Here is a 22,033-nt window from a genome sequence, read left to right on the forward strand (position 1 = left end):
GCAAATAAACATTTTAAGAACTACTCCTTTATCATTTTCCACCTAATTGTATTACAAGGGAGTGAAACCTCCCTTAATGGACACCTCCGAATAACGGACACCTCTTCACAACGGACAATTTTCTAGGAACTTAACAAAACTTATACAGGGTGTTTCACACGACTTTACGAGGCTTGCACCTAATGTGCGTAGCCAAAAAAAGTCACAAAACACTAGATTCAAGAAATAGACATTTGATTATTTAATTTTTGGAAACCCTTGACAGTAATTGTTAAAACAATGACTGATTCTTTAATATTCATTAAAGTTAATTAAATTGTATAATATGGTCAAGCAAATAAACATTTTAAGAACTACTCCTTTATCATTTTCCACCTAATTGTATTACAAGGGAGTGAAACCTCCCTTAATGGACACCTCCGAATAACGGACACCTCTTTACAACGGACGTTTTTCTAGGAACTTAACAAAACTTATACACGGTGTTTCACACAACTTTACGAGGCTTGCGCCTAATGTGCGTAGCCAAAAAAAAGTCACAAAACACTAGATTCAAAAAATAAACATTTAATTATTTAATTTTTGGAAATCCATGACAGTAATTGTTAAAACAATGACTGATTATTTATTATTCATTAAAGTTAATTAAATTGTATAATATGGTCAAGCAAATAAACATTTTAAGAACTGCTCCTTTATCATTTTCCACCTAATTGTAATACAAGGGAGTGAAACCTCCCTTAATAAACACCTCCGAATAACGGACACCTCTTTACAACGGACGATTTTCTAGGAACTTAACAAAACTTATACAGGGTGTTTCACACGACTTTACGAGGCTTGCACCTAATGTGCGTAGCCAAAAAAAGTCACAAAACACTAGATTCAAGAAATAGACATTTGATTATTTAATTTTTGGAAACCCTTGACAGTAATTGTTAAAACAATGACTGATTCTTTAATATTCATTAAAGTTAATTAAATTGTATAATATGGTCAAGCAAATAAACATTTTAAGAACTACTCCTTTATCATTTACCACCTAATTGTAATATAGGGGAGTGAAACCTCCCTTAAAGGACACCTCCGAATAACGGACACCTCTTTACAACGGACGTTTTTCTAGGAACTTAACAAAACTTATACACGGTGTTTCACACAACTTTACGAGGCTTGCGCCTAATGTGCGTAGCCAAAAAAAAGTCACAAAACACTAGATTCAAAAAATAAACATTTAATTATTTAATTTTTGGAAATCCATGACAGTAATTGTTAAAACAATGACTGATTATTTATTATTCATTAAAGTTAATTAAATTGTATAATATGGTCAAGCAAATAAACATTTTAAGAACTGCTCCTTTATCATTTTCCACCTAATTGTAATACAAGGGAGTGAAACCTCCCTTAATAAACACCTCCGAATAACGGACACCTCTTTACAACGGACGATTTTCTAGGAACTTAACAAAACTTATACAGGGTGTTTCACACAACTTTACGAAGCTTGCGCCTAATGTGCGTAGCCAAAAAAAAGTCACAAAACTCTAGATTCAAAAAATAAACATTTAATTATTTAATTTTTAGAAACCCATGACAGTAATTGTTAAAACAATGACTGATTATTTAATATTCATTAAAGTTAATTAAATTGTATAATATGGTCAAGCAAATAAACATTTTAAAAACTGCTCCTTTATCATTTTTCACCTAATTGTTATACAAGGGAGTGAAACCTCCCTTAATGGACACCTGCGAATAACGGACACCTCTTCACAACGGACGTTTTTCTAGGAACTTAACAAAACTTATACAGGGTGTTTCAAACAACTTTACGAAGCTTGCGCCTAATGTGCGTAGCCAAAAAAAAAGTCACAAAACACTAGATTCAAAAAATAAACAATTTAATTTTTGGAAATCCATGACAGTAATTGTTAAAACAATGACTGATTCTTTAATATTTATTAAAGTTAAATAAAGTGTATAATATGGTCATGCAAATAAACATTTTAAGAACTGCTCCTTTATCATTTTCCACCTAATTGTATTACAAGGGAGTGAAACCTCCCTTAATGGACACCTCCGAATAACGGACACCTCTTCACAACAGACGTTTTTCGAGAAACTTAACAAAACTTATACAGGGTGTTTCACACAACTTTACACGCTTGCGTCTAATGTGCGTAGCCAAAAAAGTCACAAAACAATGAATGATTCTTTATTATTCATAAATGCAAGTTTTCAGAAACAATTGATATGCGTTCTGTCAACAAATTTTCATTAGAACATGATCCCAATCTATTTATTTTCATCCTTAACTAACAATGTGTTCTAAAATGTCGTTCATCAAGTCACCTGTGAAATTTGAACGTAATAATTGTAAATGCCGTCAGAGTGACTGATCCGTCAAAATAATGTAAAAAAGCTTCGAATCTAAAATAAGAAAATACACAACAACAAAAATCACGGAAATATAAAACACAAATCAAAACATACCTTACATTTGAAACAACTTTCCCTAAAAATGCAAAAAAATTAGTAAAAAGTTAATTCAATGATTTGATAAAGATGACAATACTGAAACTACAATAATCATTTGAACAAAGTGGCAAATTGAATTTAAATTTTAAAACGTTGTAATTTTATGAAGGGGTGAACAAACAAGAAAAGACTAATTTTTTTAAATTTGTAATCGAGTTCGTATCGAAATATGTATTGTTGGCGCAAGTCTCGTAAAATTATGTGAAACACACTGTATTAAAATTTCCATTTCTCATTAGTGGACACCTCTCCACAACGGACAATTAAAGGTTCCCCTTCCCCATCGGTGTCCGTTGACGAGAGGATTTACTGTAGCGCTTAAACAGTATATTATGTACCGTAAACTGTAAGTTTGAAGTGCAATTTTTGTGGTCGAGAACGCAATATTGGAAAACCGATGGTACCGAGGTTTCCTAAGCGTTCGAGACCAAAAAAAGAACTTACAATTTGAGGTTAGTAAGCTATTCTTAGCAATACCTCGACAAATTAGAAAAAATAAAACATTTTCTGAATGTATTTTTATGAAAAATCAATTATCGTCAGATTGTAGTCTAATTAAAAATTTGTGTGGCGTTTTTTTCGTGTCAGGGATACAAAGCAAAAAAAACATCACTTTAAATCAACATTTGTTGCAAAATCAACGCTTCAATAATTCGACCATATATACGTTGGTAGGTAATATTTACTTACAGCTCACGGACTGTAAGTAAAATATTATTGCAGAGTAACCATGGAAACTTGCATCTGACTAAAAAGGGCCGCATACAATGAAAGATATTTGTCAGTGAATGATGACTTGCAGAACAAGTATTGATAAATGTACAATTCAAAATGTTCTGCAGAATAGATGAGGAAATTTTTTTTAAACTCGCTTTAGAACAAGTTGTTAAAACGTCAATAAATCCGATTTTTTAAGGTTTGCTTTTTCGGATTTTTGACATTTTCCCCCGGAGCATTTATCAGGCAATAATTCCGGAACTATCAGTCGTTACCTTATGGAGTTTTTTATCTTTTAATTGTTTATCTTTAAAAAAAAGACTATTATCGTGAGACTAATAGTTTTCGAGAAAATATAAGCAAAGATTGATAAATTAAAAAATTCATAATAAAAAATCTATTAGAAATTTTGCATTTCGCTCAGTACCAAACGATTCCCCAGATCACTATACAGAGGCTTACGTTTAATTGAAAAACTGCCAAACTTCAAAATGGCCAATTTTGATGTGCTTTTTACGATGGAATCAGACGTTTTCTCCTAGCTTTTTTAATTTCGGCGTAATCGGTCTTTGAAAATTAAATTTATTCGAGATCGCCTTAAATCCTATGCCTCTTAGTAGAGCTTTTCAAGCCAACTCCAGTAGTTCCGCCATAATCGACGTTTGAAAAGTGAAATTTTTTACATGATTTTGGCGTTTTGCACGGAAATTGGAAGACTTAGAGCAAAAAAACAAAAAAGCATCTAATTACGACTAAAATTATCCATCATCTTGTAAAAGCCCGGAGCTGCTCCGGGCAACTATTCCGGCTAGAGAAGCATTTTTCTTTTTTTACTAGAATAATTACCTAATAACTCGAAAACTAAAAGTCGTAGAGCAAAACGGTTTGTTCCAGCAAATTCTACGGTTCATCATACGTATTACTTGGGTTGCACAAAATTAAGAATTCAAAATATTTTTTAACTAAAATCTTAGTGCCCAAATCACTTAACTTCAAAAAAAATCCTGGATCTAGCAAAATTTTGTGGACTCTTCTACGCCTTTAGAACCCTCTCGAGTTCTTAAAAGTGCAGAAAAATCTATTGTTTCGTTTTTTGGGTGTCTGCTTTTCCATTTTTTGTCGAAATTTTGGTCGATTTTCTAAGAAGACGTTAAACATTTGTCGGGCAATAACTCTATTAGCAGAGTTTTCGAAAAAAATGTAAACAAGTGCATAAACAGATAAAATTAAAGAAAATTTGTAACTTAAAAACCACTAAAATTTTTCTCGACACCAAACAGTTCCACTTAGCGTTTTTTTTTTGAGAACTGTAAGACTTAAATCAAAAATCAAAAAAGCATCAAAATGCGCTTAAAATTATCTAACTCTGAAATTATTGTGAAAAGCCAGAGCCACTCCGGTCAAGGCTCCGGCTACAGAGATATTTTAACTTTGTCCACTAATTCAAAAACTAAAAGTTCTAGAGCCGGTTTACAAACATTTTAATGGCAATCAAATTTTAATCGCAATTCGGAAATAAAATTAACTAGACGCCCTCTGGTGATGACTTTTGAACTATGTCGAAAACAGTAAAGAAATTTTCGTAATGCCACATTTAATTGACATTTAATGAATTGTTAAACAATTTTGCGTGTATAGTGTTAATTACTTACAATAGAAAGAATTACTTTAAAAGTACGTGGTGGTAAATACTAGCGTTGACTTTGGTTCTGTAGTTTTTCGTGGTATAAAGTGTTTATTGTTGGAACTTGAAAGTGGATAAAATGTGAAAAATATTTAAATTTTGATTACAAAGTGTTATCAAACAGTTGTCTAATTAAAGATTATAAGTAATGGATCACAGCGAACACAAAGTTTGGCTCAAGAAACCAATAAATTAGTGAAGTGTTATGAATTTTAGGTTAAAATTTTCCACTGAAAAAATCATGAAATGCTGCGGTAAATCTACAAAACTACAATAAAGATTAACAACTGCTGATACATTTAAACGTAAATTATGCCAAAAGGTAGGCTTTTCAATGTCTTTGTAATAATTTTCCAATAAAGAAAGTGAACCAAACAGTCATTCGTTATTCGTGTTTTCCTTGTCATCTCTCATTTGTCAACATAAGTTTCTTGCATCACAGATCATCATTCCGCATAGGCAATGTAATAATTGTGAAGCCTCAAAATTCGTACAACGCTCAAAATATCCGAATAAACATTTTCCCACCATTTATGGTTACTGTTTTCGACCTAGCTCAGTGGCGCCCCCAACGGTAACTTTACTTCCGAATTAACTTGACATTTGTCAGTGCATTTTAAATGGCAACTTAATTCGAATTAGTTTAACTTTGAATTAAATCTTAATTTCGCTTTCTGTAAACGAACCCCTAGACTCTAGAGCATGTTCCATCGCATTCTATGGTTCATTTTACGTAATGTGCCTACATTTAAATTTTTGAAATTTTTTGCCTAAAATTATAATTAAATACAAAATATTTTCTTTAAACTTGCTTTTGTAAAGTTTTATAGACTTTTCCATGCCCTTAAAACCCTGTAGCGTTCTTAAAAGTAGAAGAAAACGTCAATAGGTCCGATTTTAAAAGGTGAAACTGAACCCATAACTTTTATTATGAAACACAAAGTAACAACATTAACACAAACTAATTTACTCTTCTCTAATAATTTTGGTCTTCGGTTTTACGTCCTTCCGTCGCATCGCATTCACCTTTTCGTGCATTGCGTCCAAAACTTGATTTCGATGTTTCCTATTTTCGTAATAAATCGAGCGTTTGATTTTTTTGGGAACTGGCGGTATAAAATATGCCAAAATACCATTAGTCAACATAATCAGATGCTAAAATTAAAATGTTAATTGTTGTGTTATGAACGCAAAATTTTCACCTCAAAAACTATGACACAGAAGAGTCGAAGCCCAATTTCGTACCAAAACGCATTGGTTAGTTTGTATTTTTTCGGGTGATCTGGCGGATAACGAGACGCCCTGTAGTAGCACCAGGTGGAATTGCTTTCCATGAACATGCCTTCGAGATCACTGGCCTCCAGTCTTTTATTGTCTTTCATATCGTAAACTATTTGATTTTATTATATTTTTGCACTTCCTTTGCACTTTACAGAGACTAAAGTGGGTCATTTATTCCATAGGAAATAAATGAGCCCTCTAGGGGGTTCAGTGCATATTTAAAAATCCCTAGAGAATAAATGTCTCACTTTAGTCCCTGTAGACAGATAGATACTCAAGTATGTATTTAAGTCTCGGAAGTGCCAAAAATAAATAATTTTAAGGTGCAAAAAATAGCGTATATACCTCGGGACCAAAGTGCCTTAATCCCTTGATTAAGGTCTTTGCTCTCGAGATAACAAACTTCACTCGTGAGATAAAATACTTCATTTTAAAGCCTCTATATACAGGGTGATTCTTTTAGGGTCTACATAAATAACTTTTTAACTTCTAATAAAACTAGAGCTTTAAAATTTTGTAAACGACCAAATCGACCATTCCGAGTTCAATTAAATTATTTTCAAAATGGCTGAATTTTCAAAACTACGAAAAATTGGCGCCAAATTTGAAACTTTAAATAGTAACCAAACATTTTTAATGCATTTTGAATTCAACTTCTTAAACTGAGTAACATCTATTCAAGTTGTTGGTACTTATCTGATAAATATAATTTTTTTGTTAAAATTTTCATTTGCAAGGGTTTATTTAAAATATCACAGCCCTTGAACCGTTTAGGATAAATGATTATTTTATTGCATTCGATAACCGAAGTTTCGAAGAGCCTTCTAAAATTTTCAAAATTGTCATCTGTCAAAATTCAAAGCTAGTATGATTTTTTTCAAAATGGTTATCAAAAAACTGCTATAGCTCGTTTTTTTTTAAATGGAACGACCACATTCTCTTAATGTCAATCGAAAGAACATCAATATTTATGGTGACTCTTATCCATTTCTTACAGTTTTTGAAAAAAATTACAAATACGGATTTTACTTAGTATTTTTTATAGTTTAATTAATAATTTAATTGAGTGAAAATGGTAGACAAATCTAACATTTCTTATAATCAATGGGTTAATTTTATCGATTTTTCGATTGTTTACCCAATTAAAATAGAATATAATGAGCTAGAATTTTGTTTTTTGCGATTAATAAAAGTCTGCATAATAAATGATGTTTTTTAAATTGCCATTGAAAAAACAGGGTCATTAAATTTGAAAAAACTATTGTGATAAAAATTTTTTAATCATCATTTTCAAAATATCACAGTAGCCTTGTAAGTTGACAGTTGACAATTGTAAATATTTCAGAAGACCCTTCAAGCCTTTGGTTATCAAATGCAGAAAAATTATTCACTCGTTGTAAAGAGTTCAAAGGTTAATAAATAAACCCCTGCAAATAAAAATTTTCACAGAAAATTTACATACTTCAAAAACTATGACAGATAAGTACTAACATTTGGGTACATTTTACTCAGTTCCAAAAGGCGAATTCAAGAATGCAATAAAAATTGGTGGTTACCATTTAAAATTTCAAAGTTGGCGCCAATTTCTCGTAGTTCCGGAAGTCCAGTCATCTTGAAAATAATTTAGTTGAATTCAGAATGGTCGATTTGGATCGTACACAAAATTTTAAAGTTGTACCTATATAAAAACTTAAAAAGTTTGTAATGTAGGCCCGAAAAGAATCAGCCTGTATAGTATAATACAGGGTGTCCGTTTTTCAAGCTTCACCATGAAGATCTCAGTTATTATAAGAGATACGAGGTTGGCTAAATTAGGGTAAAGTTGGCTTTTTTACGCTAAACAGTTATCTAAAAGAAAATTTGATGTGTCACTTTTAGTTTTTGAATTATGGAAAAAACAAAAATTTGTAATTTTCGTTTATATTTTTTCAAGTAAAAAACAAAAGAACTGGATGTTTTTAACTAGGACATTCTTCAGGTACTTTTTTACAAACAATCTAAATCTGTCATCCCATTTTCCAAGGCGTTCTTGATAATACTCAACTTTGGTTTTTCTCACAGAACCCATATTTGCTTTTTGTATTTTTGAAAAGTGTTTTTATTTCTGATTACAACGATGTATCATATGATATGATCGCATCTTACATACAGATCAAAATGGAGTAAAAAGGTTTTTTGCCAAGAGTGCTTTGGAAAAAATGCCAACAATTTTGTTTTTAAACAAACTAGATTTTGGAAGTTTAATTGAATTTGGATCTAGAACGTTCACATTCCAGTCAAGTTTTACTTATAAACTAAACGACGTGATAAGCTAGAAGTTTATTTTTCATAAAACAAAACAAGACAAAAATTCTGCTCGCATATTTAATAGAACTGTCAAAATTTCGTTTGTTAAACAAAATTTTTGGCGTTTTTTCCCGAAGCACTCTTTGCAGAAACGCTTTTTTCTTAATTTTAATCAGCATGTAATATTCAATCATATCGTGTAATAATACATCGTGGTAAACAAAAACAAAAAGACTTTTCAAAAATACAAGTATCAAATATGGCGCCCATAAGAAAAAACCAAAGTTGAGTGTTATAACTCTGTCATCAAGAACACCTTGAAAAAGGCAGATACAGATTTAGGTTTCTTATAAAAAAGTGCCTGAAGAATGTTGTACTTAAAAACGTCTAGTTTTTTTTGATTTTCGTTTAAAAAAATAAAAAAACTCAATTTTTAAAATTTTTCTCATTCATTTAAAAACAAAAAATGGTACATCAAATGCTCTTTCAGATAATTGTTCTGCATAAAAGAACCCCATGGTGTAGCTCAAAGAACGGATACCCTGTATACTATTAAAGTGGGGACAAAAATACTTACTGGACAAGGTCGATTCAACGTAACCTTTCAGTGTTTTGTGCCGAAATCTGTAAATCTCCCGTGGCACAACATCGGTAGTGAACGACAAGACAAAGGCCTATTTTTTTTTTTTTTTAAATGAAAAATGTGAGACAATACTCACATTAGTCGCAACACTCAAGTGAGTGATCGTTCCCAAAAGTTTCTTCCAGGGACCGATCCCCGACATTTTTTTAGGCACCGGTCTTCTGTATCTTGTTACCAACTTAAATGCATCCAAACGCAATTCCATAAAATTATTAATCAAAGCGCAAAGTGGTGCAAGGGGAAAAGCTGCCACAAAAAACGTGACAAAACCGTATTGAATGACTGGAATTTTTAATTAATTGTTGCAAAAAAAATTTGGAATTTTACTCATTTCCATAAATTCGGTAGTGAGTAAGTAACGACCAGCTGGATATAAACCAAATTCTTTCTCCCACTGGGGCGCAGCTGCGTTTGTTACCACAGTTTTTCTAAAGCGTCGAGTGACTATCCTAATTTTTTGTAATTAATTGCCCAATTGTACAGGGTGCTGCATTTTGGATGTCCGAATAGGGGATCTCGGAAACTAAAAGGTTTAGAAAAAACGAATGACACATTCTTAGGCCCGTTTTTTTAGGAAATTTTGGTCAAAACCCCATCCCGCTATCGTCTTTTGGTTTCGACTTAGAAACAAGAGTTGACATTTTAGCGAAATTTTAAAATTTTGTCTCTTTTGAGATGTACTTCTATTTCTATTACACTTCACAATTTGTTAAAAGATACTCTTTTCTGAATAGTATTGGAGAGTTAAATTTAGGACAACGGCCTACTCGATTTTTTTCTGAAAAAAACTATCAATATTTTTTATTTCGCAAAAATCTTAAAAATCTAATTTTACAAATTAGACCTTACACACCTTATATCGACAAAAAGCTCATAAAAATACCATACAATGGTGCAATAAAATACAACATGATGTTTGTCATTTTCAGAAAATCGTAGTAGGCGCTGAAATATCGACTTCGAGTTTGCTTTTGTTGCAAAACATGCGCTAAAGCTTAAGAAATCGATTGGAAAAAAAATTGTGACATTATCTTAAATGGTTCTGAAATTATAAATTTTTTGTGGATCTTTGTACGACCCAATTTTCATACATAATATGACATTAGTCAAAAACTATGACAGATAAGTCTACAAAACCCGGGTACATTATACCGACAATTTAGTAACGATTTCAAAAATATAAAAAATTGGGGTTTCAATGAGGAAGTTTTCATTTTTGAAATTATAATACCATTAATAGTCTTCATGATTGTAAAACTAATGGTACTTTTCATTTTTTTATATTCGCAAAAATAAAAGTTAATTATTCGATTCTTTGAGAGGCTGTATCTGGCTAAAATTAACATGTTTCCAAAATTACTTTGCTGTTCCTCAATTTTTTTCATTTAGCTATTGCACTCGTATATCTTTTATGAATGTTTAATGAACTATTAGCCCTAAATAAAATAAATAAAATTTAGAAATCTCACGTTTAATACCGTTTAATATCAAAAAATGAGAACATTACAACTTTAAAAAACAATTAAATCGTAATTTTATATCTTTGAAAACTCTAGGTTTATAATTATAAACCACATCTACTTATTCATCGAACGTATCTTCAAAAGCATTGACAAATAAAGTAATTGTATTACGGTTTATTTAGTCGATATCTTTAATAAGAAGTCGTTTGTAGAACACTTATTTTTTTACATATTTTTTGTACAAAACATTTTGCAAGCATCGCTTGTTCTAAAAATCATAAAAATTTTATTAGTTAGTATTTTTAATTTTCTTAAATAAAATAATATATTATCAATATAAATATTTCTCATTAATTAATATTTATTATTTATAAGAAATTGTAAAAAAAATCTGAAAAAATTCGAAGGCATACAGAAAGAAACAAAGCAAAAAAATCGCAAACGCTGATTTTTGTGTGATTATTAAAATGGATTATTATTAGTTATTACTGATTTATTATAGTATCTACTTAAATAAATTACTTCAATCATCATAAATAACACTTTCTTTCAATATTTATTTCTTTTAAGTCAATAAAATTATCCAGAGATCTCAATACAATGCCGAAAGGAACAGTAGTGTGTAAATCGCAGCTGCCTTGTGAACAGTTTATGCCGCGTGACGTCATCAAGCTAGAAGCGGGACCGCTGTCAAACCGGCAGACAAAAATGATTATATTTTTGTTATTTTTAAAGCTATCGGATTAATTTTTTTGCATTCAATTTCTTGATTTGAGTACTATTATGATGAAAATAAATAATAACAATTGGAAACTTCCTCATTTAAAAAAACAGAACTAAGTTGAGTATTTTATTTTGGAACACCTGTTTACAAATTAAAATATTTTTAAAACGTGCCTTATTATTATAAAACCTATCCTTTAATTTTTTAAAAAAATGACAGCATGCATAGAAAAAAGTTATGGAGCATGCACGCACCTGAGTCACCTTGTATATCAAATCAGAAAAAAATAAACTTTTCACAAATATCACAGCCGTCAATGATTCTTATTTAAAAAAATATAACTTTATGTTATTGAAGCTAAACAAATTAGTAAGAAAAATCTCTGAAAACATTCTTAAATTCTCTGTAAAAAAGTGCCTTATAATGTCTTTGTTTCGAATATGTATTTTTTATAACAAGGAAGATATGACTTTTTTAAGATTTTTCTAAAATGTCAACTTTTGTTTATAAGTCGAAAACAAAGGACGACGGCGGAACGCGGTTATGACCAAAATTATTTTCTCAAAAAACGGATCCCAGAATGTGTCACTCGTTTTTCTCTAAACCTCTCAGTTTCGGAGATCCCCTATTCGCACATGCAAAATACAGCACCCTTTACATTCAAACTTACGGAACAACAAGTGTTAAAATATTTCCAAACATTGATTTCAGAAGCATCAAAACAAAGAGTTGGACACAGAGAGGCATCACACAACCACTCGAAGGACAAAGATCCGTTTTCAAACTAATAACTCCAGTATGAGACGGTGAATAAAACCGACTCTGTAAAAAACTATTAAACCAAACCCAATATTTCTAAAAAATTACTTTAAAAAACGCCATATAGAACAACGAGGCGTAATTATTCGCAAAACCCAAAATGTATCGCTTGTGCACGACTGAATTATCAAACTCAACCTGCGTTCTTGGATTTTCCATGTTCGTCAACCATTCGGAAAGAGGTGCATAAAACTAGATAATAGTTATTTATTATACAAGACGATAAAGAGATTGTTTAGCTACGAGTAGACTTATTTTACGAGTAGATAAACAGTTTTATCGTGCTGTATAATACAACATTTTTTTCTGTAACAGGACTCAAGAGTAAAAAGTTGTTAATCCCTTAAATTATTATGTGAAATCTGTAAATTTGATTGAATAAAATAAGTTGCAGACATTTTATCTGCCCTTGGGGTTAAAGTACGTGCTACTTTATCTATACTCAAAACAAATAAATTAACATCTGCTTTAGAAAAACAAAATAAAAACAAGAAAAAAAGAAAAAAAAACAATAAAAAACTAAAAAAAAAGTTAAAACTATGTCATCTTACAGGACGAAAAATTGTGGAATATTGAGAATAGAAAAAAATTATACTTCTGGAATTAAAAAAAAAGCAAATGCTAAAGTATAATTTTAATTAGTAACAATTTTTTTTTATAATCCAACAAAGTGCTCTGTTATTAAATTTTTTCTAATTTAGCATTTGATTTGTTTTAAAAAAAAATCTGCGTTTCCTAAATAATCCTCTTCATTAATACCTTTTAAACATTGTTTTTTTTTCAATTCTAAATCTGGAAGTAATTCTTTCCCAAATTGTATTTTTTCGTCTTTGCAACAAACACACATCATCTTCACTTTTAGAAGGCGAACTGCCACATTCAATTGCGTTACGTTTGTTCGTATTGATTTAAAAATTTTGAGCATTATTTAAATGCAGAATTAATGGACGAAAATGTTGGCTTCAAACTTAAAGGGCCATTAATATTTATATGTACAATTAAAGTGTCACTAAATTTAAAGAAAAAATTAAATTTGTTTGTGAAATCGGCCCTTAATCCTTCAAAGTAATAATATGTTGGAATTTAAAAATTTAATTGAATAAAACAAATTTAAGACATTTTAACTACCTTTGCGATTACATTGCTATTTTATTTACACAGATGGGTTGATTAAAGTAGTTTAACATCTGCTTTAGAAAAATATCGGATTAATAGTTATTTATTATACAAGACGATAAAGAAATTGTTTATCTAAGAGTGAAAAAGTTAAATTCAGAAGTGATTTCTTAAACTTATTATGCAGGATGATAAAAAGATTGTTTATCTACAAAGAAAAATGTTTGTTTAGGAGTGACAAAATCAAGAGTGGACTTATTTATTATTTATTAAACGCTGTTGAGTTTGTCCAGGTGTGTGTGTGTGTAAAACCGTGTATCGTAAATGCATGCTTGAAAGCCATGAAATAGTGGAAACATTTTTTCAAAATTTTCAATATCTAAAATATTGTCATGACACTTGAATAAGTGATTAATTGTTATTCCACTCATTAATTCTGGTCTGTCTTTCTTGAATTCTTCAAAGCAACTTTTAATACACGTTTTCTTATCAACAAAAATTATTTTCGGCTTTTAAAATAAACAAAAAGTAAAACTGACGACAAAGCGAATCATTAAAAATAAACGTCTTGAAAACAGCATCGGAGAGGACTTGAAGCCAACCTAACAAAGATACAGGATGTCCTAACTACAATTTCTTTTAGAAAACATTGACTAGATTGCTGTGAGAGGAAATAAAAGTAGTTATGAGAAAACAAATCATTTTAACTAATGTATTGGTAAAATGTCCACATTCAATTTCCAAAAAATGGTACAATCGATTTTTAAAAACAGTAGTCCGGATCAGATAGAATTTCTATCCATACTAAAAAACTTCTCGAAATTCTAAGCGAGATCATTTTAGACTGACAATTTTGAAAAGTTTAATGAGCCTAAAACTTCAAAATTCTTAACAAGAAATCGTTCAAAATTGAAAAAAGTACATGAAAGATAATAAAAGCAGCTTCAAAATGATGGGTCACTAGACCCTACTTGATATTTAATTTTTTTGAAGGGGTAGCTCTGGCCTTAAGAGGGATGCACAAATAAATTTAAAACTAAGATAAAATTTGGTCCCCCTTTAAACTAAAATTGCCCTGTTTCAGCGTTTTTTCCAAATGCTTGTTTAAAATAATCGTGAACAGATTATACATACTCTCATGACACTTACTTATTTGTTCGTGCCATTTCGCTGCCCCTTTTTAACAAAAAAAGGGGAAGAACGGAACTAAACTAAAAAAAGCGGGATATTGAAAGCACCAAAAAAATTATACTTCTGAAAATTGAAAAAAATTCAAGAACAAATGCTAAAGAATAATTAGTAATTATTTTTTTATACCCCGCAAAGTGCTCTGTATTTTTTTTTTTCATCAGCATTCGTGTTTTCTTAAAAAAATCGTTAATACTATCTAAACATTATGGTATTTTTTGAATTTGAAATCTTTGAAAAAACTCATAAATTTTGAAGTAATTTTTTCTCAAACTGTAATTTTTCGTCTTGCAACAATCACATATCATCATCTTCACTCTCAGAAGGCGAACTGCTAACACCAATAATACTTTTAAATACTTTAGGTTTGTTCGTATTGATTTGCAAATGTTGTGCGTAATTTAAATGGAGAATTAAACTTAAAGGGCCATTAAATTTTATATGTATAATTAAAGTGATTATGAACAAGAATTAAAAAAATGTTTTTTTAGAAAAAAGTTTTTATTTAAAAGATGCACTAAATAGTAAAAATTAGGATTTTAAAATTTAGAAAAGCTTTAGAGAATAGTGCTCAATTTAAGAAAGTAAATCTGTAATGCCGTATTGTTTAGACTTATGACTTATGACCGTTCCCAAAGCTTTTACAAACTTTAAAATCCCCATTTGTAAGCACAAATATTCTCTTCTGATAGAAAAACATATTTTTTTATTTTTTAGTGCATCTTTTAAATAAAAGCTTTTTTCTAAAAAAAACATTTTTATTTAATTTTTTTATTTATTGTTTTTTAGTCTTTACTTATTCTAAACGTCTTTTTCTCTGAGATTTAGTTTCGCCGTATTATTGTAACCCCATTATTTTGCTGATTTGTGCAAACTTGTTTAGTGGTATGTAATAGAAAACAGCTATTAGCATTAAAAAAACATCTTAATCTCTGTTCTGTGTCTATACTCTATCGTCCAAGATAAATGAATTTAAAAAAATAGCGCCATTTGTTTTGTTTGTAACGAAACGTAATGAAAATGAATAGGTATTAATATATTTCCCAATGACCAACATACCGTTAATGTTGGTATTAGTTTCGGTATGTACACATCGAAAACCCATTTGTAAACATAACCTAAAACTTTAAAACCCGGTTTAACCCTTTTAGGGGGTATTTAACCACATAGGATTGCATTGTTACGTAGATAACGTAAGTATGCAAAATTTTAATGCATTGGGACAACGGGAACCCTTTCAAATTTGGCTCCAGAAATATGAAACAGACAACAAAGCAAGTTAAATAAAAGCTTTTATATAGAGTTGAGTTAAAGTCGACATTAGATATAAGTGAAGAATTAAATTTGTTATGAAATCCGCCCTTAATTCTTCAAATTAAGCTGTAGGAATTTATAAATTAAACTGAATAAAATAAATTTACAACATTTGATCTATCTTTGCGATTAAAGTGCTATTTTATCTACACAAAAGGGTTAATAATGAAATGGTATAACATCCGCTACAGAAAAAAATTATTGAATTTGAATTATGTCCATCACCTTTCCATAAATTTTGATAAAAATCACTTGTAGCAACGAGCTTGTGCAAGCTTCAAACAATGCAGTATAACTTCGCAGGAATAAGGAATTGCTCATTACGATCAAAGCTGCCATCACTATTCTGTAGAAAATTACACCAAGCACTGCCAAAAGCACAACACCGACCTGAAATTTTCTCAGTTTTTAGTTTAAGTGAAACTAAGTCGAATTACCAAAAGTAAACAAGCGCCAAAAGACAGAAAGTAATATGCAATTTGAATTCGGGTGGGTGTGTAATGCTCCAATTTTCCGGTGACTGAAGAGATTCTTTTGTGAGTGGCCTTTTCTTTATATGGCAGTCTTAAATAATAAATTTACGAAATAAAGTTACGTTGAGTTGTTTGTATTTCACCTTGTTTGTGTTTTGGCAACAATAGTTGACGTGGTAACGTTCCATCTGATTTTTAAAACGTTTTCGAATCGCGTCCACAAATTCATAAACAATGTTGCTTCAATAGTTTAAATTAATCAATTAGTTAGCACAAGTTGTGGCAATTAAATACCCCAAAAAGACATAAATACGGCAAAAAAGATCGTGACGTAATTATCAAAAACGGCAAACACTGAAGCAGCTTCACATTCGAGTTTCAACGGTTGTGAAACACAACTGTGGCCAAATGAACATCTTGGACACATTTTGAGTTCGCTTGAGCAGATATCTTCTCTGAAATATTTTCACTTTTATTGGTAGGGAATATGAAAGTGATTCTTTTACATTGTATCGTAACGAATAGTTTTCACGTTGATTATACTGATGATGAAACAAATTACGCCGACAATTGATGCAGGGATTAGCATCATGTTGTAAAATCCAAGCCAAGCAAAGTAGAATGCAACTTCCGTTCCGTAGTATTTTTCGATGAGATTTAGGGGTTGCTCTTTGTACCACAGGGAGAAGTTCGCCCAGTATTTCAGCAACAACTAATGATTATACAGGGTGTTAGGGAATGGTTTAGCAATATTTTGTATGTGAATTTGTCATGATCAGACGAGTTAAAAACCCTTAAATAATAAGCTGAGTCTAACATAACCAATGCTTAGATTTGTGTATAATATATTAGGGAATGACTTAGAAATATTTGTAATGATCAAACAAGTTATAAACTTTTATATCATTTTTTCAAAAAAATGCGTACTTTCTTCAGAAATTTTTATTAATCCACCTGTTGAGAGCCACTGTGGGGTTTATTGTAGTTTATAAGCAGTTAATTTTTTCATTAAACCAAATGGAGATGGTGGCGCGTAGGTGTTTTAAGAATTTTCCAAAATTGGTACTAACATGTTCATTTGTGTCGGAGGTCGAATCCCGGTCCAGGTAGAAAAAACTTTTTTTCGAAAAATATACTAACAATGAAATAGAAAAACAACGTAGTGGACCAAGAAGTTAATTTACCTCTGCTCTCTTCACAGTAATATTAAAGATTACGCTAATTTCTATAATTCATTCTAGTTCAGCAGTTCTCATTTGAGACTTTAATTTCAGAACGATTTTTTGGGAAAACTATGCATTTTTCATTTACATAAATTTCGCTTAATCGATTTGTCTAGCCATTCTCCATCTACCTTTAAATTTTTGCTAAACCATTCTCTAACACGCTGAAAACCGAAAGATAAACTCATTAAAACTGTGTTACTAGGGAGTGGTGCATGGATGTTCTAAGAATTTTTCAAATAGTGTTGCCAACATGTTCATTTGTGTGAGAGGTTCAAATCCGTATAATTCTGGTATAAATTTCCTTTTGCTTTTTTTGTAAAATTTAACAACAAAACACAAATTGAAATAGAAGAATTGCAGAGTGGACCAAGAAATTAATTTACCTCTGCTGTTTTAGCAATGATTTTAAAATTTACACTAATTTTAAAAATTTTAGACTTTAATTTTTTTTGAATAACGAATTTTTGTTTGTTTTGCCATTCTTAGGTACCTTACAATTTTTGCTAAACCATTCCCTAAGGCCTCCATTTTTAAAAAGCATTTGAACATTTGGTTTAGTGTGGGTCCAAGTTCATAAAAAACAAACTCCCTTCAGATCTTTTGGAACTTTTTCATTATAATTTAACGAAAAATGATCTGAATAACCCAAAGTGCAAAAACTAACATTAACATTAACATTAACATTAACATTAACACTAACATTAACATTAACATTAACATTAACATTGACATTAACATTAACATTAACATTAACATTAACATTAACATTAACATTAACATTAACATTAACATTAACATTAACATTAACATTAACATTAACATTAACATTAACATTAACATTAACATTAACATTAACATTAACATTAACATTAACATTAACATTAACATTAACATTAACATTAACATTAACATTAACATTAACATTAACATTAACATTAACATTAACATTAACATTAACATTAACATTAACATTAACATTAACATTAACATTAACATTAACATTAACATTAACATTAACATTAAACATTAACATTTAACATTTAACATTTAACATTTAACATTTAACATTTAACATTTAACATTTAACATTTAACATTTAACATTAACATTTAACATTAACATTAACATTAACATTAACATTAACATTAACATTAACATTAACATTAACATTAACATTAACATTAACATTAACATTAACATTAACATTAACATTAACATTAACATTAACATTAACATTAACATTAACATTAACATTAACATTAACATTAACATTAACATTAACATTAACATTAACATTAACATTAACATTAACATTAACATTAACATTAAACATTAAACATTAAACATTTAACATTTAACATTTAACATTTAACATTTAACATTTAACATTTAACATTTAACATTTAACATTTAACATTTAACATTTAACATTTAACATTTAACATTTAACATTTAACATTTAACATTTAACATTTAACATTTAACATTTAACATTTAACATTTAACATTTAACATTAACATTAACATTAACATTAACATTAACATTAACAAACATTAACATTAACATTAACATTAACATTAACATTAACATTAACATTAACATTAACATTAACATTAACATTAACATTAACATTAACATTAACATTAACATTAACATTAACATTAACATTAACATTAACATTAACATTAACATTAACATTAACATTAACATTAACATTAACATTAACATTAACATTAAACATTAACATTTAACATTTAACATTTAACATTTAACATTTAACATTTAACATTTAACATTTAACATTTAACATTTAACATTTAACATTTAACATTTAACATTTAACATTTAACATTTAACATTTAACATTTAACATTTAACATTTAACATTTAACATTAACATTAACATTTAACATTTAACATTTAACATTTAACATTAACATTAACATTAACATTAACATTAACATTAACATTAACATTAACATTAACATTAACATTAACATTAACATTAACATTAACATTAACATTAACATTAACAGTTCGGAAAATATCGTCAAATTTGATACAGTTGTGAGTTTTTCAAAACTAAAATATATTTAATATTTTTTCATACATTTATTTATTTATATATGTGTTAATTTTAACAGGTAACATAGCTCAACAAACAAAACATTTTTTATTGGTAATTTTTAAATCAAAGTTTAGACTATTTATTTACAATTTGGAAAAGATACCATATTGAAACGTGTACCCGCTTATGTGTACAAAAATAAAAGTACCGATCTATTTTCGGGTCCCCCCCCAACATTAATTTTAGTTTTTTAATAATATAAAAGTCTAAGAACAAATGATTTTTTAACAATTACACTGAAGTCTTTTTAATGCGCACTTATAAATAAATTATTTATTTCTAATGTGTTTCTGTCCATTTTGTTTAGTTTTAGTATAAAAAAGGTGTTTGATGTTTTTTATCACTAAAAAAATACAATTTTCTGGCAACGTTTCGATGTTAATTGAGTATTCTTCAACCCGTTCATAAAAAACAATAGACGGCTTGAAGAAGTTTACATTAAAATCGAAACGTTCCCAGAAAATTGTATTCTCTTCAGTGATAGGCCAAAAAACACGACATACCTTTCCTTATAATGAAAATAAATTATTGTCACATAAAATATTATAGAAAGATTCCCGAAAAGTAAAAAAGATAGTTGCTTAGAAGTCTTTTTTACGTCCAGAAATGTAGATTAAATGTAAATTAACTTTGCCTAAAGTACCATGTGATTTTAAAAAAATTTGACCTAGTTATCCATGACAGTTACCTCAGTAGTACAATGTATTGCATAAATAACTTCAGCATCGCTTTATCTGATGTTCACCAAAGAACAAAAAAAATTATGTTGGAATTTTATTTTCCTAATGGATATTGGCTTAACGTAACTGTCATGGATAACTAGATCAAAATTTTAGAAAATCGCATTGTATTTTATCTCGTAGTTTTTTCAATTATTACAAAGAGGTGTTGTTTTAGTTAAAAAGAACTAATTGTTTCAAAAATTTAGCAAAACTACTTGTAGAAAAAACATAATGGTTAACGACTACGTATATCCAAAAATGTACAAAAATAGGGTGTTTTATGTAAAAAAATATGAATTTGCATTGTAACATTTTTTGGATAAAAAGTTTTTTTGGGTTTCAATTTTGTTCAAATTCCTTTAAACATTTTCATTCAATTATAAAAATTTTGGAAGCCCCTCCTCAAAAAAATTTATTTCTGGATCCGCCCCTGGTCAAAAGGTCGATTCCATTGTGCATTTTACAAATATCGGCGATTTTGTGGTTCTTTTAAGAGCAGAGCTTTCGAAAAACAATAAAAATGTAAAAAGCACAAGTTTTCCCCAATGTAAAGCAGAAAGTCCTTTTCTTTGAGGTTTTTTCTCATGAATATTTTTTTTTGTTTAATCTGAAGTAGATCTCGGTCAAAGTAAAACGAAGTTATTTTGAAACTCTGCTTGTTCAAATACCGTCAAAAATTTTGTTACAGTGAAGTTTTCCAAAACTGGGTAATTTTTGAGAATTTTAGTAAAGTTAGTAAAATTTTAAAACGTTTAAAAAAATTATACAAAACTGATAGCTGTTAGTTGACAATTCGTGTACAGAGTGACCAGATAAACTCAAATTTGACCGAAAGGAGCGTAATAATTTTCTGATATTTGCAAGTAAATACGCAGAATCCAATTATTTTGAAGATGTCGTCAAACGTTCGATCCTATTTTTTAATCGTACATTTTTGAAAAATATGGACAAAGTTTAAGTAAAGTGTCCAAAAAAGCGTTACTCAACGTTATTTTGAAAGCCTTCATAAGAATTAAATTAAAAAATACTTGTCTGTCGTTCATCTCCTCGTCCTTCATGTCCCCCCTTATCTCATACGACCCGTCATGTAACGGAAAAACGTCCTTAACAGCCCCCATATTTATCAACTTATTGTACCCATATTTGTACTCCTCATTGCTATCAAACCTCGCTTCTGACAACATCCCATAAAGAATCAAAATGCGTTCGGTATTAGTCGCAGTCATGCTACAAACAAACCCAAAACTATTCAAAATAGTGATGCGAGAATTTATACCTTTTCCGTTCAAAAATATCATTTTTACGCGAAAGCGGCGTCCGAGTTATCTTCAAATTCAACGAAGAAACGGCAATATAGCGATGACCGGCATCTTCCACATTGACGTCATAAATACTGGCAAAATTTCTAACAGACTCGTCTGTGATATGGAGCAGGACGTAGAGATTTTGCGTGGTGATCTAAAATATGGTGTTAATTTCTCCTGGCACAAGGGAGGAAATTGAAAAATAACATTTCCGGTCCGTAACTCCACCACGACTCCGCGGGCTTGCAAATAGCTGAGATATTCCAACACATCGTTGAAAAACTGGGACTGTTTGATGTTTCGATCGAGGACCAGGACGTAGTCAAAGCGGTTTTTCGTGTCCAAAGCCATTCAATCGTTTGACAAATATTTCAATATAACTGTCAAATATTTTCCAATTAAA

At 29.7% G+C, this 22,033-nt stretch overlaps 1 protein-coding gene across 1 annotated transcript; it reads right to left on the reverse strand.

Moving 5' to 3' along the window:
* Positions 1 to 5,832: 5,832 nt before the first annotated feature.
* Positions 5,833 to 21,981, reverse strand: LOC100141597 (anoctamin-3). Its single transcript, XM_064357926.1, has 15 exons — positions 21,838 to 21,981; positions 21,603 to 21,784; positions 21,355 to 21,553; positions 16,756 to 16,961; positions 16,544 to 16,704; positions 16,393 to 16,489; positions 16,214 to 16,340; positions 16,002 to 16,166; positions 12,207 to 12,350; positions 12,010 to 12,161; positions 9,480 to 9,601; positions 9,229 to 9,434; positions 9,087 to 9,183; positions 6,145 to 6,332; positions 5,833 to 6,097 (listed from the first exon to the last, which is right to left on the reverse strand). The coding sequence occupies exons 1-15, from the start codon at positions 21,979 to 21,981 to the stop codon at positions 5,909 to 5,911; spliced, it is 2,379 nt and encodes a 792-aa protein (XP_064213996.1). The 3' UTR covers positions 5,833 to 5,908.
* Between the last annotated feature and the right edge of the window lie 52 nt (positions 21,982 to 22,033).

Source organism: Tribolium castaneum, chromosome 7 (assembly GCF_031307605.1).
Source record: "Tribolium castaneum strain GA2 chromosome 7, icTriCast1.1, whole genome shotgun sequence".
NCBI classification, from domain to species: Eukaryota; Metazoa; Arthropoda; class Insecta; order Coleoptera; family Tenebrionidae; genus Tribolium; species Tribolium castaneum.

Coding starts and splice junctions, on each gene's coding strand:
- LOC100141597 (XM_064357926.1), bottom strand. CDS start 21,981: ATGGCTTTGGACACGAAAAACCGCTTTGACTACGTCCTGGTCCTCGAT. Junction 16,705..16,755: donor ACTATTCGTTACGATACAAT/GTAAAAGAATCA, acceptor AAAATATTTCAG/AGAAGATATCTGCTCAAGCG. Junction 6,333..9,086: donor CGTTGAATCGACCTTGTCCA/GTAAGTATTTTT, acceptor AAAATCAAATAG/TTTACGATATGAAAGACAAT.